The following is an 18,733-nucleotide window of genomic DNA, read 5'->3' as shown; positions in this document are numbered from 1 at the left end:
TGCACAATGGTGATGTGGATGTCATCAAATTTCAGGCTGTGGAGGTGGTCAGAAGATCACCAAGAGGAGGCGACTTTGATAGGCGTTTATTACAAAAAGAGACACAATGGATTTACCGCCTGTGTACGCTCCAGCCCCAGGGACTCACTGAGTATAATTCCTTTGTGTGCTTTCTCTAGATCCCTGGAGGGGAGGTGCAACAGGGGAATATTATGGGTAATGACACACCGCCCATGATCCATGTGTCCCAATGGGACTGACTAGTAATGATCCCATGCTATCAGATCACCTAGGCCACTGACGGGCCAGGAGACACTAGGGGCAGAATAGTGGAATTATTGGTTTTGAATACTTATACCACGCACTGCCCCTTGTATGTATGAAGGGATCATTATGTAAATCAGCCCTATCACAGCATCGCCATCTAGTAAAAAACTGTATTGTCTCCACCACTACTGATTGATGTCCTTAACTAATGAAACAAAACAAATAAATAATAATAAAAATATAATAAAACATAATGCGGTTCATACCACTGTATGATCCCCGTCCCGATCGGTGCTATACCCATGTCGCCAGGATAGTAAGTCGCCGTGTATATTTACTCTAACTCTAATGTAGAATGTTATTACATTCATCTGGGCCGGTCTCATTGAGGGGGCGGCACAATAGGGGCGGGATGGAGTATGCGGCAAAGCCGCGCCTCCTGCATCCTCATTGGCCGTTCTGTAGGCGGGGTCCAGTAGAGGGGAGGAGGACTCTCCTCATATTCTGTGCACCTGAGCGGCCGCGTTCGGCCACCTCGTACTTACAGCTGCAGTCTCTGCAACGGAGGCTTAGCAGCTTTTGAATATTTATCCTGTTAACCACAGATACACGCTCCTGACGAGCCTTATGGCGAAACGCGTCGAGTGTGGTGTGGGGATGAATTTATGGGGGGTTATGTTCATATGCATCTGCATTGCGCTCATACTGCAGTTGAGGTCTGCGGTTCTCAGCCCTCTGCAAGTAAATGAGCAATGGCAATCCAGTTCTGTCTGTTTCACCCAGCTTAGCTCAGATCCAGTGATTCGTGTTTGCAGGGCCGACTCTCAGACATCCGTTTTAATGAACGGATGGATTCAATTGAGATCGGCTTCTGCAGGCAGATGTTTATCACTGGATTAGTCTATTTATAACTTTAGTCGAGGGATCCATTAGCTGGCAGTGATTCAGAGCACTCTGACCGCGATATAGTGCTTACCTCTGTGGATCTGATGAGTACGGCCCCATGGCCCTCTACTTTAATCTGCAGCACAGCACCAGCCTGCGGCACTTCTGGTGACCCCATCCGCAGTCGTATTTACCGCATTGGCGGTTTTTAGGTCCGTACATCGACCCTATACTGAGTGGATGGTGTCCTAGAATTTTAATTTTGGCTGTTAACCCTTGCTTTGTTAGTGGAAAAAATGGGTTAAAATGGAAAATTAGGCAAAAAAAAATGAAATTCTCAAATTTCATCCTCATTTGCAAATAACTCTTGTGCAACACCTAAAGGGTTTTACGAAGTTTGTAAAATCAGTTTTGAATACCTTGAGGGGTGTAGTTTATAGAATGGGGTAATTTTTGGGCGGTTTCTATTATGTAAGCCTCGCAAAGTGACTTCAGACCTGTAGTGGTCCCTAAAAATTGGGTTTTTGTAAATTTCTGAAAAATTTCAAGATTTGCTTCTAAACTTCAAAGCCTTGTAACATCCCCAAAAAATTAAATATCATTCCCAAAATAATTCAAACATGAAGTAGACATATGGGGAATGTAAAGTCATCACAATTTTGGGGGGTATTACTATGTATTACAGAAGTAGAGAAACTGAAACTTTGAAATTTGCTAATTTTTCAAAATTTTGGGTAAATTAGGTATTTCTTTTATGCAAAAAAATATATTTTTTTAACTTCATTTTACCAGTGTCATGAAGTACAATATGTGACGAAAAAAACTATCTCAGAATGGCCTGGATAAGTCAAAGTGTTTTAAAGTTATCAGCACTTAAAGTGACACTGGTCAGATTTGCAAAAAATGACCGAGTCCTTAAGGGGTTAAAGGGCATCTGTCAGCAGGGTCAACCCTATTAAGCCATATATAATGTTTTAATACTGAGCATGCAACAATGACATCATCCTCCAACTCCCTGCACTTCTGGGAAGGCAGAGGCAGATGCACTGTGCATTTGCCGATAGTGTAGACTACGGCGCAGGCACAAGTTTACAGTGCTAGTGCTGGCTCTATTAATCAAGGGAAGCTCTAAGGAGAGCAGAGGAGCTCAAGTACTCTGAGGGGCCCGGCCTGCCCTTTGGTGCACTGACCTTTATATGCATAATAAGAAATGGAGGCACATGAATGAGGTACGGTTTTACTCAGCCGGCAGTATGCCTGGTTTAATAGCGTTAATCCTGCATACAGATGCTCAGTGAGACAAAACTTTAGATCAAGGCACAATACTCACTTTTTTCATTTACTATTAAAATTGCTTTTCTTCTCTTAGCTGTAGTCAGTGTTAAAAGTGATTCCACTGGTTGCAAAAGCAGAACCAGAGATTCTTAGATCTTCCATGCTGGCACTTGCCAGGCCTGACTCTATTTAACATCTGTGATCTGACAGGGTTTGGCACATGCAGCTTAGAATGGTTGTTGTTGTTTGATACAATCGATTTCCCCCCCAACAATACACTTATTACCGGGTGTCCCCAAACACCCACTGCAGCATGCCCATAGGCAGAGTGAAGCATTACGTGGTGACCACCGAAATAAACTGGGACTGTTTTGGATACCAGATAAAAAGTATTCATTATTTTGTGCTAATTAAAGAGGACCTCTCGCGTTCTCCAACATTGCCTGCCACCTTTACCTGGCTGTAGCTGTGCTGCACGGATTCTGCCAAAACTAATAGCACCATTAGTGAGCAGTCAGTGCTGCTAGCTCCCAGTGTGCTGTGCAAGCTATGTACTGTCACCGGGGCAGAAGAAGCACCTTGATAAGGCATGGCCTCCACAGCATATCAAACTAACACTGATTGCTCAGAAAAGATGGGGGTTTAGAGAAAAAAAAAACGGTGACGAGATCTATGCAGTGGTAGAAACCCCCAGCTAATGGCGGCTGTTGTTGGAGGAGATGTGACAGGTTGGAGGGTATGTGACAGGGTATGTTAATTGATGGCGAAAGCCTATAAATCTGTTACCCCATCTTTGGAGTGTGAGCAAGCAAGATATATGCCCATAAGATGTATATCAAAGAGCCTTTACATTTTTGTAAATCTTGTTATTTAGTTGTATTAGGCCCAAGTCTGTGAAAAGAATATCCCTACTTTTGTCTCAACTAACACCCTTCCTGGCTCTTTGCTCAGACAGCTCAGTGTTATTGAAGGACCAGTACATAGTAGCCAAGTTGAAAAATTATACGAGACCTAATTTGTTGCATTGAGGCCTACTATCCCCATGACAATGTTGAACTAACAGAGGAGGCACTTGTTTGATCATAAATTGTGATGTTACTTCTGGTAGGGACAAGAAAAGTCATTCATTGCTATTGTTTGTCATTCTTTGTTTATCAGATGGACACTCTGGCATGAACAGCTCAAAGGAGCAGATCATCCTTTCTTCAGATTATGAGACAGAAGACAATGATTTCAAAGAATTTTCTGCAGGAGAAAATCCTATTATACCGAATGTCTATCCAATATTTCCTAATTATGACCTGTCCTCCAATCCCTTTGAGCAAAGGGTACGATTCCCTAATTTCCCAGACTTTATCTCTCACCATCCACCATTCGAACACTTTAAAACATTTCCTTGTCCTGAATGTGATAAATGTTTTAATTGGAAAGCTAAGTTGATCAGACATTTACGTAGTCATACTGGTGAGAAGCCTTATTCTTGTCCGGAGTGTGGGAAGCGTTTTACACGCAAATCTACTCTGTTTAGACATCAGAAGAATCACTCAGGTGAGATTCAATCTTTTCTTATTCTTTATTTTCACCTGCTAATCTTATATTACATCATTGAAAAAAATATATTAGATTTCTATGCCACTCATACCCACCTGTCCTGCTCATTTCTGTTTAGCTCACTTTTGTGGTGGCATCACATTCGTGCAACGTCACATGACAGCCAAACATTTCAGCATGGATTTCATGTCATAGCAACTGAAACCGAAAAAAGACACAGTGCTTTATCGTGCAGACAGCCCTGAACAGAAATGGAATTAGTAGGAAGTGCTAAGGTTATGCTTAAAGGGAATGAGCCATCATAAACTGACCTATTGTTTAAATCACATTTTTATATTAAAGGGGTATTCCCATCTTCAGTTTTCATACTTACCTTCGTCCAGTGCGACGTTCACTTCCTTGGCGGTGCTTGATTGACGTCTTCTCCCAGGCAGGCTGCACTTGCGTAGAAGACTGAAGTTTTTCTCCCGGCCGCGCAATGTCCTTAATGCGCACGCCGCCGCGCATGCGCCATGGTGACTTATTCCTGGCCTGTATAGTACAGAGCCGGCGTGCGAGTTCGCGGCTCTGTACTATACTGGCCAGGAAGAAGTCATCATGGCACATGCGCGGCGGCGTGCGCGTTCAGGACATTGGGCGGCCTGGCCGGGAGAGAATCTTCAGTCTTCTGCGCAAGCGCGGCCCGGCGGGATTCGACAGGAGAGGTGGCCGTAACCAGGGGAGACGAAAGACAACAATCAGGTAAGAGGGGACTTATTTTCTCAAAAAGGGTGGGAATTGGGTACTAAAATGTATTTAGAAAAATGATCACTGTCAAATCATTAACAGATTTAACAGTGATCATTGTGATGGGAATACCCCTTTAAACATATTTTCACAGAATTTTTGATGATGATTTTAATTTTCCATGTTAATATCTTTAAACAAAAAACACAAAATCCTGCAGTTTTTACACTGGCCACTAAACCTAATAATAGGTGCCACTTCTTCGGTCTATAAAGATCACTTTATTGAAGTTACTTGCCTATCTGTCATTCTAATCCTGCCTGTAATGATATCACATCTATGTATAGATAAGACAGGATCTACCATTCACAATAGCTGATTGTCAGATTTTATCTGTTCTTTCCTTGTACAATGACCTCTACACAGGTCACAGAGCATGCCCAGAAAATTCTCCCATAGAAGTCAGTAGGGTCAGCTCCGCACCATTATGTCTATGGCCCATGTGGCTGCTGTAAAGCAATTTTCTAAATGCTGTTAAGAACAGCTCAGGCAAGATGGCCACCCCATAATCCTGCTCAGGAAACAGAATAAATAAATCTGCAGTTAGAAAATAAAAACAGATTAGATTCTTGTAGAAGCATATGAAGATGTGTAAAGAAAGGTAAGCTGCAGTTTTTCCGGGCCGGTTGATGCAGTGGATCACCACCACATGTATAACACCCTATAGACCTAAACATAGAGTAAACAGTGATGCTGACATTCAAACTCATAGGTAGCAACAGTTAAACGTTATTGTAAGTAAATTGACTACTTGTTTCGGCACTGCCCTGATGAAGGCACTGGTCTAGTGCCGAAACACGTAATCAATTTCTATACATACACTTTCCTATTACTATAATTCTGGATGCTGATAGCACTGTTTACTCATATTTTTCTGTCCATTGGGTGTTATTCACAGCATAGTGGCAGGCCTCAATTGGTTGTCTCATGGACATAAGGTCATTTCTTAAGGAACTAGGGAAAGGCATGTACCCATGGATTGGATAAAGCTACCTATATCATGATTTTTATGTGCAAGTTTTATATTGCAGGGTTTACAGTTTTGCAGCAGTTTTCACCCTTACTATTACAAAGGCACAAAACTACAGTGAGCTGTGTCAAAATCTGTACAAGGAAGGTGCAGATTTTTTTTTTTGTCGATAGTGCTCCAGATGTGAGGGTAGGTTAAAAAACTATTATAGCGCCCCCTAAAATCCTTTCTGACCTTAAAGGATAACTGTCACATTTAGACCCTAATTTCAATTTTCATATATGTAGTTACTAATAACATGATATTCCAGAATCAGTTACTATTAGACTCACTTACCCCATATTTAATAAGATTTAGCCCTTAGCAACCAGTCTGCATAAAACTGCAATTTCACTATTCAGTTAAGATGGCCGCCACTGCCCTCACCCTGAGGCTAATCCCGCCTGCCCTCACTAGCCAGTAACAATAGCCCCCCAAAAGTGTCAATAACCAGAGCCCTCCCCCCCTAAAGGGTTAATCTCCTGCAGCACAAAGGGGTCCTCTTACCACATGTTGCTTTCATTTATACACTGAGCAGATGGCAGATCTCCCTTTCCTGGTCTGCGCTGCTCCAACTCTGCATTCTCCAGCTCTGCTGAGTGAGGGAGCGTCTGCCAAGCGCAGGGACAGGGAGAAGTGCACACAGCCCAGGCACTGTTATCAGCTGCTGGGGAGGACCTGGCTTTTTTTTTTTTACTCGTTTTATTGGAGTATAAAGGTGCAAGAGTAATTTACATGACATTTTCCACATGCCAATAAATCCAGTAAATGAAAATACAAAGTCAACATACAAATTGACATAAAACGAGCAAAAGAAATAAAACATTTAGTGGTACATTATTCTTGATGTATTTCCCCCTGGACGCAGCAGGGTTTCTGACAGTTACCATTACAATTCCTAAACTGCAACACACTTGTCATTTCAGGGACTTTATCTCAGATGGCTATTGGTTGCATAAAAATTCCGTATCTCCTATCAAATCCTACATATATATATAGATATAAGATCTCATCGAGAATTTAATGTATTAGTGGATGCACACCACTCCCCCCACACTTTCTCAAATTTCTGAGGGCACCCCCTGTGTATGTAGACTACTTTTTCTAGAGGAATAATCTGATTTACTACCTGTTTCCAGTGGTGAACATTAGTCATCCTATCAGCCATCCATCTAAGGGCTATCGCCTTCCTAGCCAGGAATACAGTTTCTTCCAGGAATATCCTGTGGTGATGAGACCACTGCTCCTCATCTACAATTCCCAATAAATACATCTTGGGACAAAGAGGAACATTTCCTGGCACTAAATCTGACAGTAAGGATGTCACATCTCGCCAAAAACTTTGTACGAGTCTACACTCCCACATCATGTGCCAGAAGTTGGCATTGGCCTGATGACATCTGAGGCAGTTATCGTTCTCCTTTCTACCCATTCTAAATAACCTACTAGGAGTAAGGTAGCTTCTATGGAGTATATGTAGCTGTATCATCTTATTATTAACCGAGGGAGAAACTCTTGTAGGAGCTGCTAAGGCCTCAGCCCATTCTGTCTCAGAAAGGGATGGAATGCAATCCCTCCACTTGTCTTCTACGGTCAGATGGGACGTGGTCATTTTCGTGGTTATAAGGTGTGTGTATAGATAGCCGATATGAGACCTCTAGGGCCTTGTGTAGACAGCACTCCTATTAATGGATAATTGGAGATCTTTCTAGAGCCCCTACCAAACTACGCAGAGAGGGCATGTCTAATCTGAAGATACCTGAAAAACATATGCCTCGGGACACCAGATTTATCCTGGATTTGAGAAAAGGATCTCAAGGATCCTCCCTCATATAGGTCCCCTAGGGTCAGTAGTATTCCATGATCCTTCCACATCGCAGCGCCATCATGTCTACTCAAATGCTGAAACATTGGGTTTTCCCAAAGGGGTATTGCGTTCGGCAGGTCATTATAAGATTTTAGTTTAGCTGCCTCCCAAACCTGATGGGCCAGCCTATGTAGTAGAAGGGCTCTTCCGTGGAACAGACTAATGTCTTCCAGTACTGGCCATAGGGAATGTATCTGGAGGAAGTATTGCAGATAAAATTCCGCATTGGGGAGAGGCTGTGAGGAAACTCAGGTCGCAAGGTAGAGTAGCTGACCCGCTAGGAAATACAGGAACAGGTCCGGGAGTGCCACTCCCCCCTGCAACTTAGGCCTCTGCAGAGTGCGGAGCGCCAATTTCCTTCTAGCCGCTCCCCAAATGAAGGTGGACATCATAGAGTGAAGGCGATCAAAGAACCGTCTCGGGACGGTCGTGCTAGCCTGCTCCAATGCATACAAAGCCTTGGGGAGAAGGACCATCTTTATGAGGTTCAGACGCCCCATCAATGAAATAGGAAGAGATTGCCATGCCTCAAATTTCTTAGTAAATATAAAGATTAAAGGCTCCGTGTTCATGCTAAGGGGGGATCTCTAGTTATTATGATACCTAGGTATTTAAACCGGTCTACCACTGGGAGATTACAATATGTCGTAGGCCAGCCTGAAGGCTTGAGAGGCATCAGAGCTGACTTGGACCAGTTAATATGCAATCCAGAAAAACGGCCAAAGGTTTCAATTAACTCAATCGCTCTAGGCAGCGACTGTTCCGCCCTATCCATAAAAAGGATCACATCGTCGGCGTATAACCCGACTCTGTCTTCTTTGCCACCTAAGGAGATTCCACTGTAGACCCCATCCTGCCTCAGTCTAAGTGCTAAATGCTCTATTGCGACTGCAAACAGGATGGGCGACAAAGGGCACCCTTGCCTTGTTCCTCTGCCTAGTTCAAAGTGACATGAGTGTGAGCCGTTCACTAGTATGTTCGCTTTAGGCTGCTTATATAACATTTGTACCCACTGGGCAAATACTGGACCAAAACCAAAACATTTTAGTGCCTCCATTAGATACGGCCATTCTACCGAATCAAAGGCTTTGGCCGTGTCCAAGGAAGCCAGAACCCATGGCTTATCCAAGGCTTTACCGATTTGCGTGATAACTTGCGCCCTCCTGATGTTATTGGATGTGGACCTCCCCGGTATGAATCCGTATTGATCCTGGTGCACAATAGATGCGACGACCCTATTTAGTCTATTGGCAATTATTTTCGTAAGAACCTTATAATCTAGGCTTAGCAAGGATATGAGTCTGTACGATCCACATTCTAAAGGGTCTTTATCTGGTTTCAGGATGACCACTATGGTGGCATCATAAAATGAGTCTGGCAGTCTCTGTTGAATCTTAGCCGCCTGCAGCATGTTTTTCATTCTAGGGGCTAGAATGTCACCATATCTATTGTGCACCTCAATCGGGATGCCATAAGGGCCGGGTGCCTTTCCAGTTGCTAGTCCTCGCATGGCCTCTTGTATTTCTTCTAGTGTGAAATCCCTCTCTAGCATTTCCCTATCCTCAGTACACAATTGGGGATGTGTCACCTCCCGTATGTATGTTGTAAGCTCCTGGGGTGAGTAATGTGCCACTGAGCTATACAATTCTTGATAGAATTCTTGGAATCTAGCAAGGATGTCCGGTGATTTTTCTTTTATCTCTCCATCTGACCCTCTGATGCGCAGGACTGGAGGGGCTAAGGAGTTATTCCGGGCAATATGGGCCAATAGCTTACCTGCCTGACCTCCCTGCTAAAAGACTGCTGTTTAAGGAAGAAAAGCTTGCGATCGCTCTTTTCTTGCAGGTGTTGCATGTATTGTCTTCCCCTAAGATGCCAGTCTAGCCTGTTAGCCTCAGAGGGGTTCCCAATAAAAGCATTCTCAGCCAACCTGCAGGACTCCTGAAGCTCTACTTCCCTTCGGTGGGTCTCTCTTTTAATAAATGCTATGGAAGATTTAATGCAACCCCTTAAGTAGACTTTTAACGTTTCCCAGATTAGTAACTCGTCTGTTGTATCTCCCTGCACCTCAAAAAACATATGTAGTTGATCCGGGATTCGATCATTAGATCCCATTAGGGTAAGCCAAAAGGGGTGTATACGCATCTTGTTCCCTCTCTCCAGGCCATCCAACAATAAAAACCTTGCTAACAGCGGAGCGTGGTCAGAGGGCCCCTGCGGGCAGTACTCAATACTCTCCAACTCAGTAAGGGTTAGTGCGTTCCCCATGATGTAATCTATCCTGGACAAGGCACCTCTTGAAGGGGTGAAGCAAGAGTACTGCACCGTTAGGGGATGTCTTTCCCGCCATAAGTCAAGCCATCCCATCTCAGTGGCCACTTTCAAAAGTGCCGAAGTTGAACTAGTTGTCACCTCGTCCCTTGCCGAGCTCCGAAATCAGTCTAAATCTGAGTTCATTAGCATATTAAACTCCCCCATACATATTAATCTGACATTCGGATACTGCACTACAAAGCCCACTACAGCCTGCAGGACAGATGTACTGGCCGGCGGAGGGTTATATACATTAATGATGACATATGGAATGCAGTTGACATATGCATAAACAAATATGTACCGTCCATCTGGATACACTACAAGCCTCTGCAGCTCCCATCTCAGGCTACTATGTATTAAAACCGCTACCCCTCTTGAGTACGAGTTCCCATATGCATTGGCGCTCCACTGTACCCACGGCTTCTTTATCCTGTTGCCCGTCTCTGACGTTAAGTGGGTCTCCTGCAAACCAAGGATATGTGGACCAAGGATATGTGGAGCAAGCCGACGCACATGCGAAAACACCGCGATCCTTTTCCTAGGTCCACCCAAACCTCTCATATTCCACAACATGACTGTTAGTCCCGCCATGCTATCCTAAATCCCATGAATTGCATAAGTATTGTTTCTTTAAATAGATTCTCGGATCCCTTATCACTGCCACCCACCCTATATATCTGCGTCGTTCTTTGCCAGGAAATGTTGAAGTACCACCATAGCAAACATGTAAAAATAAGAAAACGTAATGTTAAGAACATCAGGTAAAGATATTGAGCAGGTTCAAGGGCCGCATCATTCATGGCCATATGCTCGGGGACCTGCACGGTGTACGTAGGTGTTAACCCAGTGCAGGTAGTCGCCGGGTGAGTCCCGGGGCTATGTGCAATTAAACAGCCAAGTATCAACTAATACGAATGCAGCAAGTAAATTTTACAGATAACTAAACACTCCGCATATCTCTAATAGGGGACCATGGTATTCATACGATACCCAGGGTATGATTCTGTGAGCAGAGTCCAGCTTTGAACAGGCTAGCGTCCTTCACTGGTCAGCTTGGGGTAGGTAGGTGAAGTGTAGATCCCATGACTTCTCAAATCAGTGTCTCGGTCTGCTGGCTACTCATTCATCGGCTTCCCTTGGATCTGTGAAAAATAAGGATTTCCCGCCATCTACAATCCGGAGTCGGGCAGGATACGACATGGAATACTGGATATTCAGCTCGCGGAGCTTCCTCTTGACAGCCACGAAGGTGGATCTCTTTTTCTGTAACTCCGCCGAAAAATCAGGGAACAGTGAGATCCTGGAGTTATTATAAGATAAGTCCTGCGCAGTTCTAGCCAGGTTGAGCAGCAGATCCCTGTCCTTCCAGTTCAGGAGTCTGGCTAGCAGGGGTCTGGAGGGAGCCCCTGGTGGGGGAGGCCTTGCCGGGACTCTGTGAGCCCTCTCCACGGCGTATGTCGTTGAGAACCCGGCACCAGGGAATGTGGTCTTGAACCATTTTTCTATGAAGGACGCCGGGTCCGCTCCTTCAGCCCTCTCCAGAAGGCCCAAGATTCGGACGTTGTTACGTCTGGGTCTGTTCTCCAAATCGTCACATTTTTGCTGCCATAACTGGATTTTCTGCTCCAGATCCGACAGTTTAGCCTGCGTTGGTCGGGTGATATCTTCCAGCTCTGACACCCTGTGCTCTGTCTGTCTCGCTCTTTCCCTCAGCTGCTGTACATCATGCCTGAGTAGCCCAACATCTACTTTCACCTCCTCGATTTTGCTTGTGAGAGAGGTCTGGCACATAGAGATTGCAGTCATCAGCTGCTCATGGGCTACCTTAGGTGAGAGTTCGGGTTCTTCCTCGCTTTGAGGATCTTGCTGCAGGGTCGGGTTGCCGCGAGTCGCATGTGCGCGCGGGTTAGACGGAGATGCGGCGCCATGTTGGTTCTCGGCTCTAGCAAATTCTTTGAGCCGCTCCGCTGCCGCCCCTCGCCTTGCTTGGGCTCATTTTACTCCTCCGGGTGGTCCCCCTCCGTTTCTGCACTTGCCACTCTATATTTGCAGCTGTCTAGTAGTCAGGATTAAGGAGGATTCTGTTTGGGATTCGGAGCGGCGCTCAGAAGCGTGCGCTCATACCGGAAGTTGGCCACGCCCCCCGAGGACCTGGCTTTAATCATTTACTTACAGTCCCTGGCGGTCAGTAATGTGAATTTGCACGCAGCCTGCTTCTGCGTGCTCCGTCCTTCAACATATAGACGGACCATGCCTAGCAACCCTATTTTAAGCACAGGTAAAAGTAGGGAACAAAAAAGTGGAATTAAGGGCTGAATACACAGTGAAAAGTTGAAATAGGGCCACCAAGGTGATATTAATCACCACAATCCAATACTCCCAAAAAAAATAAAAATACGAAAGTTATCCTTTAAGGATAATACACTATACTTTATATAGGAAAGGGTAATAAATAAATAAAATTAATGGTAAAAATAATTTGTGGAATTTCTTTGAAATCTTTCTTTTAGAAGAAGTTTCATGAATCTGAACCATTGTATATTTCAATAAAGTTATTGACAAATGTAAAAACTATTTAAATTATTAAAGTAACAGGTTTCTTTAATCCTTAGGATACCGGAGATTTTTTCGTTTTCACATTTTCATTTTTCTTCCCTATCTTCCTTGAGTCATAACTTTTTTTTATTTTTCCATTCACAAAGCTGTATGAGGGCTTCTTTTTTGTGGGATATGTTGTACTTTCTAAGGTCACCATTTAATATGGCATACAATGTAGTGGGAAGCAGGAAAATGACGCTCGCAGTTATTAACCGCGGGTCTCTGCTGTTTCAAACAGCAGAGACTCTCTGGCCATGACACCTGCTGCACACGTGAATGGGCGCCATGTTTGCGCATCGGTTGAGGTGTTAAATAATGTTTTTTTATGTTAACAAAAATTCTCTAAAATTGTACAGATTACAATTATGTGACTTACTAATTGAGCTTTATATAAGGGAACCTGGCATCAGTTTCTGTTTCCCTAACTAAATTTACAAGGAGCTATATGTAACTCTGAAATACTGCAGCATTTGGGTACCTGCACACATTGAGATTTACACACGATTTTTCAGTGCGGTTTATTTGTGCAGAAAAACCGCAGCATAATACAGTACTAGCAAAGCCTATGAGATTATACAAAATTCATGTACACTTTGCTTTTCGATTCTGTGTGGAAATTATCCTGTCGATTCTGTGTGGAAATTATCCAAATTTTGAAATCTGCAGCATGTCAATTATTATGCAATTTTTGGTGCAGATTTCATGTCATTTTTCCCTAACTGTGTATGCCAGAAAAATAAAACCTATAAAGCAGTAATTGAACTGCCGTTTTTTTCTTCATTAAAAAGCGAACAAAAAGTTGTATGTACCCAAAAATAGTACCAATGATAATGGCAACTCGTTCTGCAAAAAATAACCCTCACACAGCTACTGCATATTAAGGTTCTCAGAAAATGGCTGTACTGGTACTCCAGAGGCTGTGTGAGGGCAACATGGCATCTGTAGACCAATCCATCAAAATCTGTGCTGCAAAAGCCAAAACGTGGTCTTTCCCTTCTGAATCCTGCAGCAGACGCAAACAGCAGTTAGCCTCCACATTTATGGTATTTCTTTACCCAAAAGAACCTGCCTACCAATTTAAGTGTTGTCAGTCTCAAATGGCAGCAGCTGGCACAACATATTGAGGACTGAAATGCCATCTGTGGAAAACTTGCATTTTTTATTTTCCACAGTCCCCTGCCTATTAATTTCTGCAAAACACCTGTGGGGTAATAATGCTCAATCCACCCCTTACTAAAAACCTTGAGGAGTGTAGTTTCCAAAATGGGGACATTTATTGGGGTTTCCACTGTACAGGGTAATTTAAGAAGTGTGGTGTGAGTCTCAGATGGCACCAGCTGGGCACAGCATATTGGGCACCGAAATGTCATATCTGTATAAAAATTGCAATTTGCACTTTGCACAGTCCACTGAGCATACATTTCTGCAAAATACCTGTGGTGTCAAAATGCTCACTATACCCCATAATAAATACCTTGAGGGGTGTAGTTTACAAAATGGGGTCACTTCTCAGGGGTTCCATTTAGTATTTCACCCCGGAGCCTCTACAGTTGTCCAGGGGTGTTGCTAGGTTAAAACATTCGGGGCCTGGGCCCCTGATGTTTTGTCCCAGGCCCCGAATGTACTGCCTGCCTGCTAGATACAACTGTATTGCCATCCTTAGGACGGCAATACAATTAAATCTAATGCCCAGCAAGAGCTGAAGGACCTGTGATGACATTACAGGTCATGTGATCAGTGCTAAATGCAGTAGCTGAAAAGGACCTGTGATTATGTCACCGTCATGTGACCAGTGCAGGAGATGACGTCTCAGCAGTGAAGAGAAGTCCATGGAAGAAGCTGTGGTGAGGTCTGCTACATGAGGAGAGGTAAACGAAGGGGTAGATTGCTCAGTGTAAGAGGCAGAGCAATGTTCAGAGTTGTAGTTATTTAACTGGGACTGTATGTTAGGGCTGAAGGGAGGGATGTTATTTACATGGGACAGTGGGGTGGAGTGATGTTATTTACATGGGACTGAAAGTTGAGGGAGTGATGTTATTTACATGGGAATGCATGTTGGAGGTGACTGGGGCAGAGTGATACTATTTACATGGGACTATATGTTGAAGGTGGCTGTGGGAGGGAGTGATATTATTTACATGAGACTGAATGTTGAGGGGTAATGTGATTTACATGGGACTGCATGTTGGAGGTGGCTAGGGAGGGGGTGATTTTATTTACATGGGACTATATGTTGAAAGTGACTGGGGGAGGAAGTGATGTTATTTACATGGGACTGAATATTGAGGGGGTGATATTTACATGGGACTGTATATTGAAGGCGGCTGGGGAGGGGTTTTGTTTTTTACATGAGACTGTATGTTGAAGGTGGCTGGGGAGGGGGTTATGTTCTTTACATGAGACTGTATGTTGAAGGCAGCTGGGGAGAGGGTAATGTTTTTTAAGTGGGACTGTATATTGAGGGGGGCAGGAGAGATGGTGTGATGTTATTTACATGGGTCTGTATTTTAGAGGGCTGTAGATAGAAAGGGATGTTATTTACATGGGACTGTATATTGGAGGGGGCTGGAGAGATGGTGTGATGGTATTTACATGGCACTCTATGGCAGAGAAAGGAAATAATGTTATTTACATGGGACTGTATCGTGGAGGGGCTGAGGAATTATAATTTTTGAGGACAGTAAACGGAGGAATTTAACTACAGGGGACACTGCAGGGGGCATTATAAATACTGGGGCACTTCAGGGTGAGCATTATAACAGTAGGGGGCATTATAAATACAGGGGGCACTGTGGGGGCATTTTAAATCCAGGAGACATTAGGCGTTCTTATTACTACTGAGGGCTCTATAGGAGGGACTTATAGATCCGCATTATTTCTACTAAGAGCACTGTGGGGGCCTTATTACTTCTGAGGGGGTCTGTAGATAGCTTTATTACCACTGGGAGAACAATAGGGGAGCCTTATTTCTACTAGGGGCTCTGTAAGGGCATTATTAATACTGGAGGGCTCTACAACTAATGGGGGCACTCTTGGGGAACATTATCACAGGGGGCATTGTAGTGGGCAGTATTACTAATGAGGGCATTCTAGAAGAAAATTACTATTGGTAGGACTATGAGGAGCACTATTAATATGGAGGGCACTAATTTTTCTTCATGATAGTATTTGGGGGTATAGAAAAATGAGGAAGCTAAGATGTCTGTGTGTCACACTCTGCAGAGACGGGGCGGCTGAGAGAAGTTCTCTGGACCGAATGGAGAAGATGATCACAGGGAAGATCTACATCAGAGGAGACGTCACCTGGGAGGAACTGGATGTGAGAGGTACGTGCTGCTGTATAACTATAGCGGGCTTAGGGGTTGGTTGGTCGACTTAGAGAATTGGGCCATATGCATTGGGGCTTTTGCCCCGGATCTTTTGAGACCCTAGCAACGCCCCTGCAGTTGTCAGCTCGAGCAGTGTAAATTACCACAATGCGCTTCAGATGTGCATGGTGCTCTTCTGCTCCTGAGCCCTGTTGTATGTCCAAGCAAAAGATTAGGGCCTCATGTAGGGTGTTTATAAAACCAGGAAGCACAGCACAATAATAAGAGGGCTGACTTCTCACACTAGCACACAATAGGTACGAGGTATTGGGCACTTAAATGGTACATCTGTGGAAAAATAGAAATTTTCACTTTGCTGTGCATACATATTTGCAAAACGTCTGTGGGGTGAAAATGCTCACAACACCACTTAGTACATTCTGTGAGGGATGTGGTTTCTAAAATGGGGTAATTTCTGAGTTGTTGTTTTTTTTTAACTTCACCTCAGAGCCTCTGCTGTTTTCTTCCATAGCTGCATAAATCCCGCTCCACTTTGCTAAAGCCTGGCATAGCACATAACTGATGTGCTATGTCAGACATTAGTGGAAAGGGCGCAGGCAGAAGCATTGATCTGCTGTGCACAGTTCATGCTCACTCTGTCCTTCTAAAAGCCTGCACCAATGTGTCATGCAAGGCTATTAGCAATGCCGAGCAAGTTCAGGCAGAAGCTCTGTATAGCACAACCCTGCTCCTGCCTGTGCCCGTTCCTGACATAGAACGTCGGTGATGTGCTATGTTAGGCTTTAGCAGAGCGGAGTTAGAACAGGCACGAGCAGTGAAGTGTACATTGCTCACTGCAGCCACACTGTGGAATTCTTACACCCATACACCACTGTCATGTCAGTGTACAAATTCCAAAGTGCTAAGTATATTACAAATTATTTATTTTATGACATTTACAGGTTTTAATAAAGTATATTAGAATGTTTAGGTACACTTTTATTAATAATATACATCTGTATGCCAGAATTTTATCATTTATTCATTTCTTATGCAATGGAAACATTTATATTTTCATATATTTCATATTTTCATCTTCAGCAGAGGCAAATGGCAGCAAGAGTACCTCAGACGAACATCCGGCATTGTCTCCTCCTTGTGACACAGATGTCATCAACATCAAAGAAGATCTCCAAGATGAAATCCCCATTACCCCAGATATGTATCCCATATTTCACAGTCCTGAAATGTCATCCACTTCCCCTGAACAACATGTCCGCTTTCCTAATACCTCCGATAGTATTCCACACCATAGGCCATTTAGATACTATAAGATATTTCCTTGTTCTGAATGTGGTAAGTGTTTTAACAGGAACGCCGAACTTGTCAGACATCAACGAATTCACACAGGGGAGAAACCATATCCATGTCCTGAGTGTGGAAAGTGTTTTGCTCGTAAATCAACTCTTTTTAGACACCAGAAGAGTCACACTGGTGAGAAACCATATCTCTGCTGTGAATGTGGCAAATATTTCACCCGAAACGCAAACCTTCTTTTACATCAGAGAATCCACACAGGCGAGAAGCCATTTTCATGTACTGAGTGCGGGAAACGGTTTTCTCAAAAATCCTATCTCATTGCTCATCAGAAAACTCACACTGATGAGAAGCCTTATTTATGTGCTGAATGTGGAAAGAGGTTTTCACAAAAGTCCTGTCTTCTCCTGCATCGAAGAATACACACCGGGGAGAAACCATATTCATGTTCAGTATGTGGGAAAAGTTTTGCACGGAAAGGAATCATGCTGAGCCATGAAAGAACGCACTCACAAAGAAAAAGCCAGTTTCATTATTTGAATATAGACCATTATCCTAGTTGAAAGTAACTTTCACAGAGATTGAGATGTTCTTACAATGCTGTCTTCCAGAGTGCTGATTGTTGTGACACTGTTGGTTAAATATTAAATTATTACTTATAAGAATAAATATTAAATGAATCCAATATTACATTACATGGTCAAAAAATAAAGTACAGTAGAAAAAATTCTAATGCAGCACTTCCCCTGAACATGTGCGGCAGTGTATAGGAGCAACACCGCCTGGGCTTATTAGTGACTGTGAGTGTTAAGACAAAGGACAAACACTTCCCTGTTGTGACAAGAGTGCTGAGCAGTGGTTATGGCCGCAGAGAGCCTAGTGGAGGAGAGCTGTAAAAGCAAAAAACACTGCAAAGCACCACCTTATTGTAGAAGACCTAAAACAACTCCATTGACAGAAAAAGAAAAAAGTGTTGTATTTTTAAATAATAAAATATAACCAAACGTATATATATTTTGGCATCTCCATAATTTTACTCACCTGCAGAATAAAAGCTAAGGTGTCTTTTAGTGCATAGTGAAAGCTGTAAAAACTAAACCCAAAAAATATGGTGAAATTATGTGGATTTTATCGTGTTTTTTTTTTCCATTCCACCCCACAAATATTGTATTTTTTAGCCATTTCTCAATACATTACGTGGTACAGTCGGTGGTGCCGTTAAAAAGCACAACTCGCCCCTGAAAATACAAGCCCCTATTTGTATATGTCATGTTACTGATAGTTTCTGAAGACTTAAAATGTAACAAAGGGTTAATCCTAAAATTCCTTAGATTGATTATCATTATGCTACACTTGCCCCCTTTATTGCCTATGGACTAATCCTGTTCCTGATTGCCCAGCAATAATAGGCATTGATTACACTGAGCTAGCCATTACTAGTCTGCTGTATTCTTCTTTCTTCATTGAAGCTGTTCAGATTCAATAGGCCTGAATACCCTCAATTAAGAAATAAGGATACGGCAGATCAGGAATCGTTAGCTCAGTCTAATCTAT

General features: G+C 43.3%; 1 protein-coding gene across 1 annotated transcript in view; it reads left to right on the top strand.

Moving 5' to 3' along the window:
* The window catches only part of LOC121006075 (zinc finger protein 436-like), a 55,794-nt gene extending 37,891 nt beyond the window's left edge, over window positions 1-17,903 (top strand). Inside the window, exons 7-8 of the mRNA XM_040438973.1 lie at window positions 3,586-3,975; window positions 16,964-17,903. Coding sequence (XP_040294907.1) covers window positions 3,586-3,975; window positions 16,964-17,742 — 1,169 coding nt within the window. The 3' untranslated portion in view covers window positions 17,743-17,903. The remainder of the gene's footprint in view (window positions 1-3,585; window positions 3,976-16,963) is intronic.
* The last annotated feature ends 830 nt before the right edge of the window (window positions 17,904-18,733 follow it).

This window comes from Bufo bufo, chromosome 6 (assembly GCF_905171765.1).
Source record: "Bufo bufo chromosome 6, aBufBuf1.1, whole genome shotgun sequence".
In the NCBI taxonomy this organism is placed as follows: domain Eukaryota; kingdom Metazoa; phylum Chordata; class Amphibia; order Anura; family Bufonidae; genus Bufo; species Bufo bufo.
Note: the sequence above shows the minus strand (reverse complement) of the source record. Positions and strands in the feature narration are given on the sequence as shown.